Here is a 13,432-nt window from a genome sequence, read left to right as displayed (position 1 = left end):
CACAGAATGAAAACGAGTTATTTATGCCTGGATGGCACAAAATAAATGGGAGGACAATTTGAGAAGGTGTATTGACAATTACAGCGTGTCTGTCATTGACCTCCTGCTGCTGGCATCTGGAGGAATTTTGTGCTCGGTAGTCAGTGACAGTGATACTTTCATAAGGCAAGTAGAATCTCTCTCTTGTCCCCAAAACAAAAGAAGTACTTACCTCAACAGAGCCACCCTCCTTCCAAAAAGCTGATCGTCGGCATTTGGTGAGTTAACTGTTGTTACTTTCTCTGCCTCCTGAAATGGAAGCAAATTCCAAAGATGCAGTGGGGCACAGCTCTCTGCTCTTTGGCTCTGCATACCTTCCAATATACTACAGACTCACAGAAGAAATAAGCTATTACACTTGCAGGCACCTGAATATTTCTGTCATGCTGAACTTACCGGACACAATCTAGTGTTAGGTTTCTATTGAATATAAACACTACAGCCAAATCTGTAGAAAAAGCCACTTTCATAGCATGCCTCAGACAACAGTGTCACTGGAGAAGAGCTCATCTGATTTTCTTTCCTCTCAGCAGTAACTAGATCAGCTTCCCTCTGATAGTCAGAAGTGTTACGCTTCCTCCATTGCTAGCATATTCTTTGAGGTCATGTTTCTGCACCTCACTGGCCTTAAAAAACAACTCAGCAGATGTCTATACAGAGGAAACTTCTCGTTCTGAGTTGTTTAACCATCGTGAGGGGGTTTCCTGCATCAGGCATGACTTACTTGGTCAGAAGTTCTTGCACAATTAAGACACCAACTGGAATTATCAGGAATTTTGCCTGAGGAGAGAATCCAGCAATGTTACAATAAAGTGGATGTTGGTAACGTAGAGGGGAACAGCCTGTCTGCCAAAATATGGGACAAAAAAAGAGTAACATGCAAAGGAAAAGGCAACGGGAACACAGAACACTTCAAAAGACATTGAACGTGCTCTCATAGACTCCCAGTGCTGTATGTGCACTAGCAATCAACATAGTGCAGCAGCCACCTGGCAGAGACTGAGACATGGTGGCTTCCCAGAAGACTCTTTCTCTGCATACCCAGTGTTTGCTGAACATACACATTCCAAACAGGACTTTACCAAGGTGTACACAATCGTAGGAGCCTTCAAAGCACAGTGGATGTGGTGAAAGTCACAGTTCTTTGTCCAGGTTTTTGAGGCCCTCCTCCAGGGAGTGCAGGCATTGCTTTGAAGTCACCCACAGTCCCAGTGGAAATGCAGTTTGGCAGTTGGAGAAAAGGACTTTGCTTACCAGGAAATGAATTTCTTCGAGGTACATTGTTTGTGTGTACTTTCACCTTAGGTTCTCTTTCTCCTCTTGTGTAGAGCCCTTTGACATTCAGGGACTGAGCAGGTGGGACAAAACTGAGGGGTGTAATGCATGTGCTGGAAAACCTTGGGCACAAATGCCTTAAACACAAAGGAGTTTATAACAAAATATTTCATTTGTATGACCACTGTGTTAATGTAGGGGCATTTATTCATTCTGCAACATTATTCTGAAGCAGTCTGTGTGTTGTTGGCTTTCATCCTGCAAAGGCACACTACCTGTGGCCATAGGTTTGGTGAGAGTTCACAGACAGCTCTCAGATCCTTGATGCTATAGCAGCACTCGTAGCTGAGCTATGGGGAAACTAAAGAGTGCGTATGCTTTAACTTTCTTTCTGAGTGTTTTTAAATAGACTTCTGGGTTTTTAGTGGCCTTAAAAGTTGATACATGTCACATGTTCTTATACTCTACCACCAGATGGACTTTTTTTAGCCCTGGCCAAAATATGTAGATCCAAGGACTCAAAAGTATTTCAGTGCTGCAAGGGAGATTTGACTGAATAGCTCGGAGTCCACTCACACAAATGGTCATTGGCACTGAGGCAGTCTGGCTTCCTGAAAGCAGAGTTTGCAGTTGATGTGTCAGAAGATCTGAGTTCTACCTGCAGCATTTCCCACAGTTTGAACATTTAGCTTTTTATCATAATAGGGACACAGATATTTAGGGTTTGATTATGTTCCATAACATACAAGCACCAACTGTTGCACATCCAATGGAATCGGCTGCGGAGCTTGCACAGCTATGTACAAGGGACAACTATAGTTTGGACACTCACAGTGTCTTGCACTTCCATAACAGAGAAGGAAATGGGAGCCGCAAGCTTTATCAGTGATATCCTGAGCTGGGTAAGTGATGTTTATTTCAGTTTATTAATAAAGCAGAAAAGTAATTTCCATGTGGTCTAAACGCCTACCATTGATGCAAATTATTTCTTGATGACTTAAGTGTAAAGGATCCATAAGCTCTGCACTTAGTTGTAGAAATACTACATCTACTAAGCCTTTCTATAAGGCCCCTGAACATTCATGCTGGTATGAAATAGCCCCTTTTTAAATGGAAGATAGTGACCTACTATCAGCTGTACTGTTTTTCCAGACCTGTGTTGGCTGTCTGACCTAACTGTGTTGGCTGCTGTTACTGTCAGCAATTACTTCTCTGATACGGAGCAACAGGGTTCTGTGCTGGGTTACACTTTTCTGTCTTTCTCTTTTGGCAGCTGAGTGCCAGACTGCAGACAACCAGCACAGATTCATCCTCCCCATGCTATGGGTTCTGTGGCATGCAGGATATAGATCATTATCTTCCTTTTAAAATAATGTATTTTACTAAAATGAACCCCAGAACTGTAGTACCCCACACTATAGCATGTCACATGAATTCTTTTTGGAACAGTGCAACTCATATAATCAAAACTCCAGAATTTTTGCCAGCTTGTAAAGAATACAGGAATTTCTTTTTAAAAAAATTAGATTTTACTTTGTCATGTTAAATTTCATGATACACTTACCACATTTATGTCATAAATGTGAGCAGTTTGTACTGTTCCTATTCCCTATTAACAGAATGTTGGGGTTTGTTAAGGAATGTGGGATTTATGCTCATATTAATATTACATATAATTTGCATACATTTAGCATCTAGTTTGATTGTTTAGGCCTGAAAGAATGCTTCAAAGTGAATAAATGAGACTTCAAAAACTTATTCCCATTTCCTATCTTTAATTATAGCAGCAAAAGGAAAAGAAAATAGACATTTTTGCAGTGTGGGAGCCCAATTCCTAACTGGTTCATTTTTTACTTAGAAATACAAGTACTTTGCAGGAATTGGAAACCTCTGAGCCCTGGGCTCTTGCTAAATGATTAGCTTTGTTTATACTTAACTCCAGTATTAACTGTATGGCCATGTAAGTCACATGATGTTGTTGCCACCTCTTAACTGAAGGGCCGTGCCTTTTCAGCATTGCTTTATGAGGGTTTAGGTACCAAAACATCTTGCAAACAGCCTAGCATTCACTGGCTTTTTACTTTCTGAAATACTATTACAAATGAAATATTTTTATGCTTCCATAAAATGAATGAAGAAGATGATGGCTTCCATTAAAAGAAGTCTTCTGCTTTTATTCATAAGAATCCTATTATTTTTATTTAAAGCACTCTGTAGCTCAGCTGTCAACTGCCTTTAAAAACTAAGCAGAAGGAATGGTTTGTAGGTAGCCAGTGCTGTTTTCCTCTAAAACTTTGAAATGTCCTTGTAACCTTGCAGCCTTAGTTTCTAGATTTTTTTATGGGATTGTGATCCTTTCAGGAAAAACCTATTGATTATTAAACTCGCCTAGTTTGTGATCAACTCTTACTGCGCTTAAGATTAAGACTTGTTTTACCTAGAGCATAATATTCCAGTTTAAATAACTATGAAAGTCTTGTGGGACTCCTGCAGTGCTGTAATGTCCCATTTTTATGTCTCTTTATTTTTATGTTTTATTTTACATTTAAGTAGTGTCTTCTTACTTGTATGATCACGATTAGCATGCTGAATGTCTGTGTGCAACTTCTCTTTCTACAGAGGCTTAGAAGGCAGAATACCTGTGTGCCAGGTCCTTTTCTCTGCATGTTTTCAAGTGGCCTTCGGGATTTCTGCAGAGAATGGAGGGCTGTATCTCACATCACCTGCCAGTGGGTGCAGGAAAGCTGGTGCTGCCCCATCAGCCTGCTGCATGATCAGTCTTTGAGGTGAAACCACTCTGTGCCAGGGTCAACATGCTGCAGACGGTGACTTGAGCACTGTACACCAACTTGTAAGGGTAAACTGCCTCTTAAGTTTCATCTTTGTGCAGTGGTTATTCTTAGGGGAGTCAGAGAAATTCTGGTGCCAGAAGTATCACTGTTAGCTTGAAATTGATAACGAAACTGCGACCATTTCAAGATGAGGTTGCCTCTGACTTGCTTCCTTCCTCTGTGTGCCTCTTGTTTCCCGATGCTGGTGATTGCTTTGATCACGGTTTGGATTCATTGGTGATGTCACTGAGTGACTCTAAGAACTTTGCAGAGCTTCCTTGTGACTCCCTTCCCTCTTGCCGCCTTTGACATTTTTCATTTAGTAGGCCAACTCCTGCTTAGATTACTCACACCAGTAATCCCTGGGCTGGCAGTGGAATAATTAGAGAAAGCTGAGTTTAGCTCAGCAGGGAGGTCAGATTTTCAGACACAAGACGGCATCCACACTGAGCAGTAAAAGTGCTTTCTATTAGTATAGAGTCAATACTTATAAAACCTGACATTTTACAACATGACTCAAGTGTGGCCCCAAACCTTTCTGCTACTGAAGTCGAATGGTTTATGACATTAATAAAAGAAGGGTTGCACCAAAGGTATATTATCTTCATATTTCCAGGTCTTAGTCCTTAATTCCATAGATGCTTTGAGCATCGAATATTTGCAGGCTGGGAATCAAAAACTATGAACCACTGGGTAGTGAGGCTATTCCATTGTCTGTCTTGTGAATCACACAATAGCTTCAATGTAAGAGAAGTGTAAAAAGCCCACCAGATCCTTGAGCTCTTTGAGGGACCTCGTGCACTTCTCATCCCAGTGAAGTCTGCCATGGATTCAGCAATGTGTTCATTTGTGGAATGAGAGTATGAGGCTTTCGTATCCATACTACAGAATCTAACCTTTTTACCACATTTTTACACTTAGTTAATTTTGATCCTTGTAACAATCTCTCATAAGGGAAAGTAAAGTTAGAGAGTATGAGAACATAGAACTCAGTCCATGCCATGGACTAAATTTTGTGACAGGATGTGCCATGTACTAAAATACATAATTAAGAAATGGCACAACTCTTTTATAAGCTGGTCTTCCTCTTCCTTTCCATTCCCATCACTCTCACTTTTCATAGCTTGTTCTGATAGTAAATTCTTTGTGTAGCAAAGGGTCTTTTTCTGTACCTCAGGGAAGTGCCTAACATATTTGGTATTTCCATAATATAAATCTTTTCACTTTATTTTTGCAGATGCTCCCAGAATAATGTCCACAGTGCAAACAAGAACTACTTAGAGTGATGAAGCCTGAGCCATGCAGTACCATGTTCTTTTTGAAACTCTTGTGAGGTCAGCAAAGAGTAACTTTTAAGTCAGTGACAAGGCTCCCCATTACTTAAGTAGCCATCTCAAAATGTATGAGCCCATCTTTATAAATGTAACTACTGAAAATGGATGATTTGGGATTGACTATACGTGGTCTTCTTAAACACCACCAAATTTATGCTTATCCCAATAAACTACCTTTTTCATTGAAAGAACAGGTGTGAATAATCTTTCAGGATGACTACATGATTATTTTCAAAGGATTAACGCAAAATCAGAACACCTGTATAATAGACAAACAAGGGTACTCTTGTGTGATTCAGTGTTCCACTGCAGTGTTCACATAGGTGTGCTCTGGAACAGTTACCAGTATATGTGTTCAGTCATAGCTGCTCCTTTAGTTAGTATCTAGGCTTAAATGCAGTTTAGGACATTGGGATTGAGCCTAAGTTCCCTGCATAGCTCATGTAGGCACTTTGACAGCATCTAAATTAAAGGCCTGCAGTTGGTGTCACCTGTGTGCAAACACAGGTGCCAGCTTTGTTCCAGTTTCCTGGATTTACAAGGAGATTTAATTTCTTTTTTTTTTATTACATCTTGGATGATCCCGTGAAAAGTAGCCAGCCACATTCTAAGAGTTAAAGTCTTCAGAGAGCATTTTGAGAACACTGACCGTAAAAACAGAGTTGGGAACTGAGTCTGGAGTATGATAGCTACCCTATTGCTATTCTGCTGCATAATTTGTATGCCAGCTGAGGGTCTGCATCAGTTCCTACTCAGGTCAATGCGAGTCTTCAATTCAATAGACTAGGGCTAGGGCCTATTAAAAAATAAGTTGTATTTCCTATATATTCCCTCAAAGATACAATGGCAGAAATAAAAAACAAAATAATGACAATTTTGTGTCAGTTCATTTCAAAAATAAATTTATTTCAAGATAAAAATTAATTTAACTTTTCATTTAAGAAAAATAACAAGGAAGTGTATGAAAAATTAAGTGTTCCACTTGTAGGGAAGCAGTATCAAACTTTTGCATGCTCATTGGTTGTGATATTAGGTCAAGACATAGGAGAGATTAAATTCTCAGCTTTGCTGCCTATTTCTTATGTGGCCTTGGCAAGTCATTCCATCTGTTACCCTCTTGCTGTGAAATAGAGAATAACAACATTGTTCCACCTCCCAGGGAGATGTAACCATGAATGAATTAAAGATCGTGAGCTATTCATGATGAGAGAAACCACTGAAGTTTGTAAGGTAGACAGAATATTGGAAAGGAAATATAGGTGTAAAAGAAGGGAGGTTATTGTTCAGTCTGAAGTAAAATACTAGAGAGTGAATGGATGATTCAAGGATAGGCCAAATAGTGAGCAAAGGGATAACTGTTGCATACCAGTAGGAGGACTGTAAACATTATTTGGGGAAGTCTTGAGGCAAAGATGATGGCTTAATACTGGAGAAAAAAACTGTACAGTGAGAGGTGATATAGGTGCAATACTATCACATTCTTTTGGGGGTTTTGTGGTATTTCAACTGTATGTTCTTTGGAAAAGAACTTAATCCTGTATCTGAAAAGCATTTAGAAAATTCTGGGCACCATGAACATGGTCAGTGAAATATGGTGCTAACTATAATATAGGAACTATGTATGTAATGGCTCATAAACAATGCAAAAACTGTGAACAGATAAACCACCTACAACTTCACAGACTGATTGCATATGATTACAGGTGGAAATAGATTGGGTTATGAGCACCATTTGAATGGAAGTGGGCAGTAAGCAAGCTGTCCCAGTCAGCTAGTTTGGTAATGGCAAAGGACTGAGCTCTCAGGAGAGGAGCCAATAGAACACAAGGACAGCAGGGTTTGAGAACATGGTCATAGAGATCCTGAAGACGAGAAGAATGATGTTAAGAAGGAAGAGGAAAATATCATGGATCTGAGTTAGTTCACATTGGAGATGTAACAGTGGTTCTCCAAAGGAAAAAGCTGTAAAGATAAGTAATTAAATCATCTGTTGTTGGACCAAACTGCACATCAAAAATGGTAATCAGTTGAGAGCTGCCTTTCCCAGCTGAAGGGAAGGTCTTGGCTGGCTTGCCACGCCATGCTGCATACTGATCTGCTGGCCTCCAAGGTTTGCACGTAAAGCTTTTTCCTTTGAAAACTGTAATGTGTGGCAGCTTTTATGTGCAGTATCACGTTTCCCCTCCCTGGGGCAGAAAACAGAGGAGAGGGGAGAAGTTTGTGTTTCATTACACCACAACAAGGAAGATGGTAGATTGCCAGCTCTTTATGCACATAGGAAACTACAGCTGCTCCATCCCTGCCTACTCCTCAGGTGCACTGGCGGCACAGCACTACGCCCAGCTGAAGATAGCATCCCCTTATCACTCCCAGGCCAGCAGCACTATCCTTCCAGCTCCACAGCGCCCATCCCTGCCCTGCCTCCTTTCCTCCCACCCGTTCTGCAGGTGGGAGAGAGGAGAGGCTGCGCCATGCTGGCACTCGCCCTGAGAAGTTTTGCGTGCGGATGGGGAATTCTGGAGTTTTGTCAGTAGCAATGAAATATTCTCATTTAACAAGGTAGTAAAATAAATGTGTAATAGCACTGTGATTCTTAACGGGGCTGCCACATGCCATGTTCTGCACATACTTCCGAGCTGTTGGATCAGAAAGCAGAGCACTGTACTGCCCACGCAGCCTATAAAACCAGCCTGGATCCTGTAGCCAGGTAACTTGTTTTGCAGCCCAGGGGAGTCAGAGGCCTGAGAACAGCACAGGAGCCAAGTTCAGCTGAAATGAAGAGACTTTGGTGCAATTAAAAACTCTCAGCAGTCACAAAATTCACTTACATAAAGCAGATGGATATTCGCATTCCTCCATTATTATGTTTTTCTGTTCAGTTTCCTTCCCTACTAGCAGAAACCACGGCTGCCGACTTTGTATAAATGACTTCTGGTGCTGTTTTGAATGGTGGAGCACTTCTTTTGTCCTCCCCTAGCATCCAGGCAGCGAGATCTGCTTTGAGATGGAAGAATAGCACCCTCAAGAGTTGACATTGCTGCTTCAGGGATCCATAGTATGCAACACACATCCTTCCTCTTTTAGTTATATTAACTCCCTGACACAAGGAACTGAAGCAATGAGAACAGAAGTTTTCTCTTGATATAAGAGTTGAAATATTTGGAGCCAGTTAGTGAATGTGAAATACGCATTTGTGCTTGTCCGGGATATGATCAGGTTCTAAATGTTTTACTTGCCTTTAAAGAAGGAGGGACAATAAAAACATGAGGAGTTGTCTTATTTGTCTAAGTCTGGGAGCCCATTTTATACAATTTGAACAGGAATTTATGTTTTCATGTAAAAAGAGATTATTTAAAAGTTCTTAACTTAGATTAAAGGGGTCTATGTAAAAAGAAAAAGATACCAAGCAAACTAGTCCTTAAATTGTGGGGACTTGTTCTTTAATTACAGTAATTAGGAATGGAATCTGATCCTAAACTTTTTGATTTACTTTGAATTTCTTTTAATATGTGGTTAGGCCTTAATTTCAGAATGATTGTAAAATGGGAGAGCGTTTTAAGACTACAGAGGCGTAGGTATCGTTATTAAATGACAAACTTAGTTATACGCTTCTGCTGTTTCATGGAGCACTGACCTTTTATTTTAAATGTCCGCAGCCTGTTTCTGTTTCTGCTGACTTGAGAGGTGGGTAAGGCCTTTTGGAAGCTCCCAGTATAAACTGCTTACCAGGTGCTACTCCAGGTGATATTCCTCCCAGTAGGCGAAAAGTCCAGCTCTGGGTTTGTCCCTTTTCTGGGTTCACTTGAGTAGAACAAGCAGAATTTGGACAGTCAGGTGTAGTCAGTGACACTTTACTATCCACTCTGAAACACCTCAAACTTGCTCCTGTCACAGACTTGAGGCTTTTTCCTCCATATCATGACTTTGTTCAGAGTTCTTCTTCCTAGTGTTTGGGTTGCCCAGACAGTGCTGCAGCTCCTGGGATGGCTGAAGTACCTTGTGCAGCACTGTTGCTGCAGTGAAGCCAACACATATCTTTTTGTAGATACTGACTGTGTATAGAAAGAATTTAGGATTGATTTTTATTTTTCTGTTGGTATCAAATGCTGAAAAGTATATTCTATCAGTACCTGTCAATTAATGTACAAAAATACCCTGTCAATTAGTGTTTTCCTGCTGTAATCACAGAATCGATTCTCGTGAGAGAACACTGAGAATGCAAAAGCCAACTGACCCCCCTGGTCTCGCTTTTGCTCATGAAACAGGTTCCTGTGTGCATTGTGTGATACAAAAACGTGGGCTCCTGGTATGTTGTAATTTTGTTTCCTGTTTTAGAGTTTGTCAATTATTTTTAATTGCAAGGAATCTGTCAAACCCTTTCTGAGCAAGGAATTTACTGTTCCAAGTTTCTGTTTTACTACAACATCTATAAATGAGAATTGCAGCAATTTTCATTATCTTTTTCTCCAGCCATTACTATGTTTGAGTCACTTTCTCTGCAAATCTTCCTGTAGCAATTTAACACCTGCACCTGCTCCAACGGCCTCGACTTGTCCTTTTTCTATGCCTTTTTCAAAGGGACCTTCTGGAGTAGCAGAGCTGAATGCCCGGGGAGGGGATGTGCGAAGGGGGGACAGCTACATCTGCTCTGCACACTGCGAGGGACCGCAGCTGGGGGACATCAGGTGCATCCTCACCCCTCCGAGCTGAAGCTGACACGGGGGCTCCGAGCAAGGCCGCGGCTTTACACCGAGGCTGCCCCCGGAGAGGAGTGAACCGATCGCCTCCTCCGAAGCAACCAGGAAAAGGAGCCCGGGAAGGCGAACGGCGTCTAGGTGGGGGCTGCTGCCGCGCCGAGGGAGCGGGAGCGGCTGGGCCAGCTTTATCTCGGGTAAACGCGGGCGGGGGTCTGTGGGCGCCGCGCACCACGCGAGACCGCTGCCTGTGCCTTTGGGGACGTCTGTAGTTACGGTTACCTGCGGGGCTCGTGCGGCGGGAGGAACGGGAGCTCCGCGCCTTCACCCGACCCCTCCTGCGTGCGGCCAGAGACGCGGGGCTGCCGGAGGCACCGGGGCCGCTGGCCCGCAGGTGGCAGGGGATAGCAGCTCCTGCGGGCTCGACGGGCCGACAGCAGGCGCAGAGAGAACGTTCCCCCCGGCCGGAGCGGCGTTGGGGAGCCCCCGCTTTCCCCCGAGGCCTCCGCCCCGTCCCGCTGGGCGCCATCCGTGGACGAGTCCTAGCGCTGCCCGGGGTCGTCACCGGGCGAGCCCCGCGGGTCCCGCCGGTGAAGCCGGGCCGGCGGTGCCTGCCGCCGGTGAGCGGTGCCTGGGGTCCCGCAGAGGAGCACGGCGGGGAGAGAATTCCCGCCTGGCCAAATATTTGCAAGACCGCGCGGGTGATGGTGAACTTCGAGACTTCCTCCGCGGCGCGGCGGGGGAGCCGCTGGGGCGGGCGGTGGAAATGTACCCGCCGCCTTCGGCCCCTCTGCCCCGCCGAGCGGACCCGGGCAGGGAGGGCGCAAAGTCCCCGCAACGTTTCCCGGGGCCTCTTATCAGCGCAGAGCCTCCACGGCGGGCGGAGCCCAGCGCGCAGCGTCCGCCAAGCTCGGGGCGGCGGGGAAGGGGGGGGCGGACGGGGGGGAGCGCGGTTGCGGGCGGCTCTCTCCGCTCTCCTTAGAGGGCGGCTCTGCCCGGCCGCGGCGCTAAGACCCGGCAGCGTGATGGTCAAAGGTTCCCAGCGGGAGGTTCACAGCAGGACACTAGAGGGCGATCCCTTGTCCTGCTGCGGGCGTGTATATATACCGCACGCAGGACCGCGGCAACCCACTAGCAACAGGGCAGGCGGGCAGGCAAGCGAGCAGTGCTCTGGCGAGCTGGGGCGTGAAACGGGCTCCAGGCTCTCCGTACCGAGCAGTGCCGAGCTGGGCGAGAGTGGTGCCGTTCCCCGCACGAACGCGCCGCTCAGCGCGGTGCCTTTCGCCGCCCGAGTGCCGCGGAATTGGTAGAACCGCCGCCGTTGTCGCCGCCCCGTCCGAAACCTGGATTGCAGGAGCCCTTCACCATGCCCAGCAGACTGTAGGTGCTTCATGGAGCAAGCCAACTTCTACGAGGTCGATTCCCGGCCCCCGATGAGCAGCGGCCAGCACCACCAGCTCCAGACTCCCCTTCCCGGCAGCGCCTACAGCTACAGAGAGGCTCCCTCGGCGGCGGCACCTGCTGCGGGCGGCGCGGAGCTGAGCGACATCTGCGAGAACGAGAACTCCATCGACATCAGCGCCTACATCGACCCCGCCGCCTTCAACGACGAGTTCCTGGCCGACCTCTTCCAGCACAGCAAGCAGCAGGAGAAAGCCAAGGCCATCCTGGCCGGGGATTTCGACTTCCACAGCATGCATGGGGCCGGCGCCGCCGCCTCGGCGCCGGGGCACCAGCAGCAGCACCACCAGCAGCCGCTCTTCGGCTGCGTGGCCGGCTACATGGACGGCAAGCTCGACCCTCTGTACGAGCGCATCGCCGCGCCCGGCTTGCGGCCGCTGGTGATTAAGCAGGAGCCCCGCGAGGAGGAGGAGGTCAAGTCGGCGGCCCTGTCGGCCCTGTACCCCCACCACGCTCCGCAGCAGCACCCGTCCCACCTGCAGTACCAGATCGCTCACTGCGCTCAGACCACCATGCACCTCCAGCCCGGGCACCCCACGCCGCCCCCCACGCCCGTGCCGAGTCCGCACCATCCGCACCACCCGCACCCCCCTGGTGGCCTGCCCGCCGCCGGCGCCCTCAAGATTATGCCCGCGGACCACCGGAGCAAATCGAAAAAGACAGTGGACAAGAACAGCAACGAGTACCGGGTGCGCCGGGAGCGCAATAACATCGCGGTGCGTAAGAGCCGCGACAAGGCCAAGCAGCGCAACGTGGAGACGCAGCAGAAGGTGCTGGAGCTCACCACCGACAACGAACGGCTGCGCAAGCGGGTGGAGCAGCTCACCCGGGAGCTGGAGACTCTGCGGGGCATCTTCAGGCAGCTGCCCGAGAGCTCGCTGGTGAAGGCCATGGGCAGCTGCGCCTAGCGCCGGGACCCTCGCTGCCCTCACTCACCTATTACTATACATAGCAGAGCGCAGCGATCTCAGATTATTTCGGGGTGGGGAGGGGAGGGCTGATTTTCTTTTTGTTTTGTTTTGGGTTTGTTTTGTTTGGTGTTTGGGTTTTGTTTTGTTGTTTTTTTTTTTTTTTTTTTTTTTTTTAACAATTAACAACTAAAACGAGAAGCCAGGCAGCTGTAGTATTAAAAGGTTTGTGCCTTAAGGATGACACATGAATAAGCTGAAAACATGGTGGGTTTTCTAAGGAGAATGAGGAGGGGAAGGAAGGAATTAAAAAGCCCACGTGTCTACACAGGGTAAATCATAATAATAGTAATAAAGCACGCATAGGAATCCAGATGTGCCTTAAAAGCTAGCTGCAGGAGCTTTGGGGCTTTCTGTTCCCCCCGGCCTGGCGGCGTGCGAGTTAAAAGGGTGAGGGACATGCAGGCTTGAGGAACAGGGCACCTGGGGATGCTTGTGGAGTGCCCTGAGCTAGCCTGCAGTGCAGCAGGAAGGGGTGGCTGCAGGGAGGCCAGCGAGCAGAGGGCTGAGAGACCTTCAGCGCTGGATGCCCATTCAGAGCACTGAGGTGTGGGGCAGCTGCAGGAGCGCTGCCAGGACTGCTCCAGCCTGGCTGGGCTGCCTCAACTGAGCCCTGTCCCCTGCCTTGTCTGGGAGCGGAACAGGGGCCACCACCACTGCAGACCGATGGATGGCCTGGGACTGATGCAGCAGCAGCCTGCAGGGAATGTGCTGGGCTCCCGCCATCAAAAGGAAGAGCAGGAGTGTCTTGTACTGTATGTCACGACGTGGCGAAGCACAAATGAATAAATACCTATCGATGCGGGTATTTACTATGGACTTTTAAGTGT

At 46.6% G+C, this 13,432-nt stretch overlaps 1 protein-coding gene across 1 annotated transcript; it reads left to right on the top strand.

Moving 5' to 3' along the window:
- The first annotated feature begins 11,450 nt into the window (after positions 1-11,450).
- On the top strand, positions 11,451-12,716 carry CEBPA (CCAAT enhancer binding protein alpha). Its single transcript, XM_080638828.1, has one exon. The coding sequence runs from the start codon at positions 11,565-11,567 to the stop codon at positions 12,540-12,542; it is 978 nt and encodes a 325-aa protein (XP_080494954.1). The 5' UTR covers positions 11,451-11,564; the 3' UTR covers positions 12,543-12,716.
- The last annotated feature ends 716 nt before the right edge of the window (positions 12,717-13,432 follow it).

This window comes from Psittacula echo (assembly GCF_963264785.1).
Source record: "Psittacula echo genome assembly, chromosome: Z".
Taxonomy (NCBI): domain Eukaryota; kingdom Metazoa; phylum Chordata; class Aves; order Psittaciformes; family Psittacidae; genus Psittacula; species Psittacula echo.
Note: the sequence above shows the minus strand (reverse complement) of the source record. Positions and strands in the feature narration are given on the sequence as shown.

Excerpts from the sequence above, each read along its gene's own strand:
- CEBPA (XM_080638828.1), top strand. The coding sequence starts at position 11,565 with ATGGAGCAAGCCAACTTCTACGAGGTCGATTCCCGGCCCCCGATGAGC.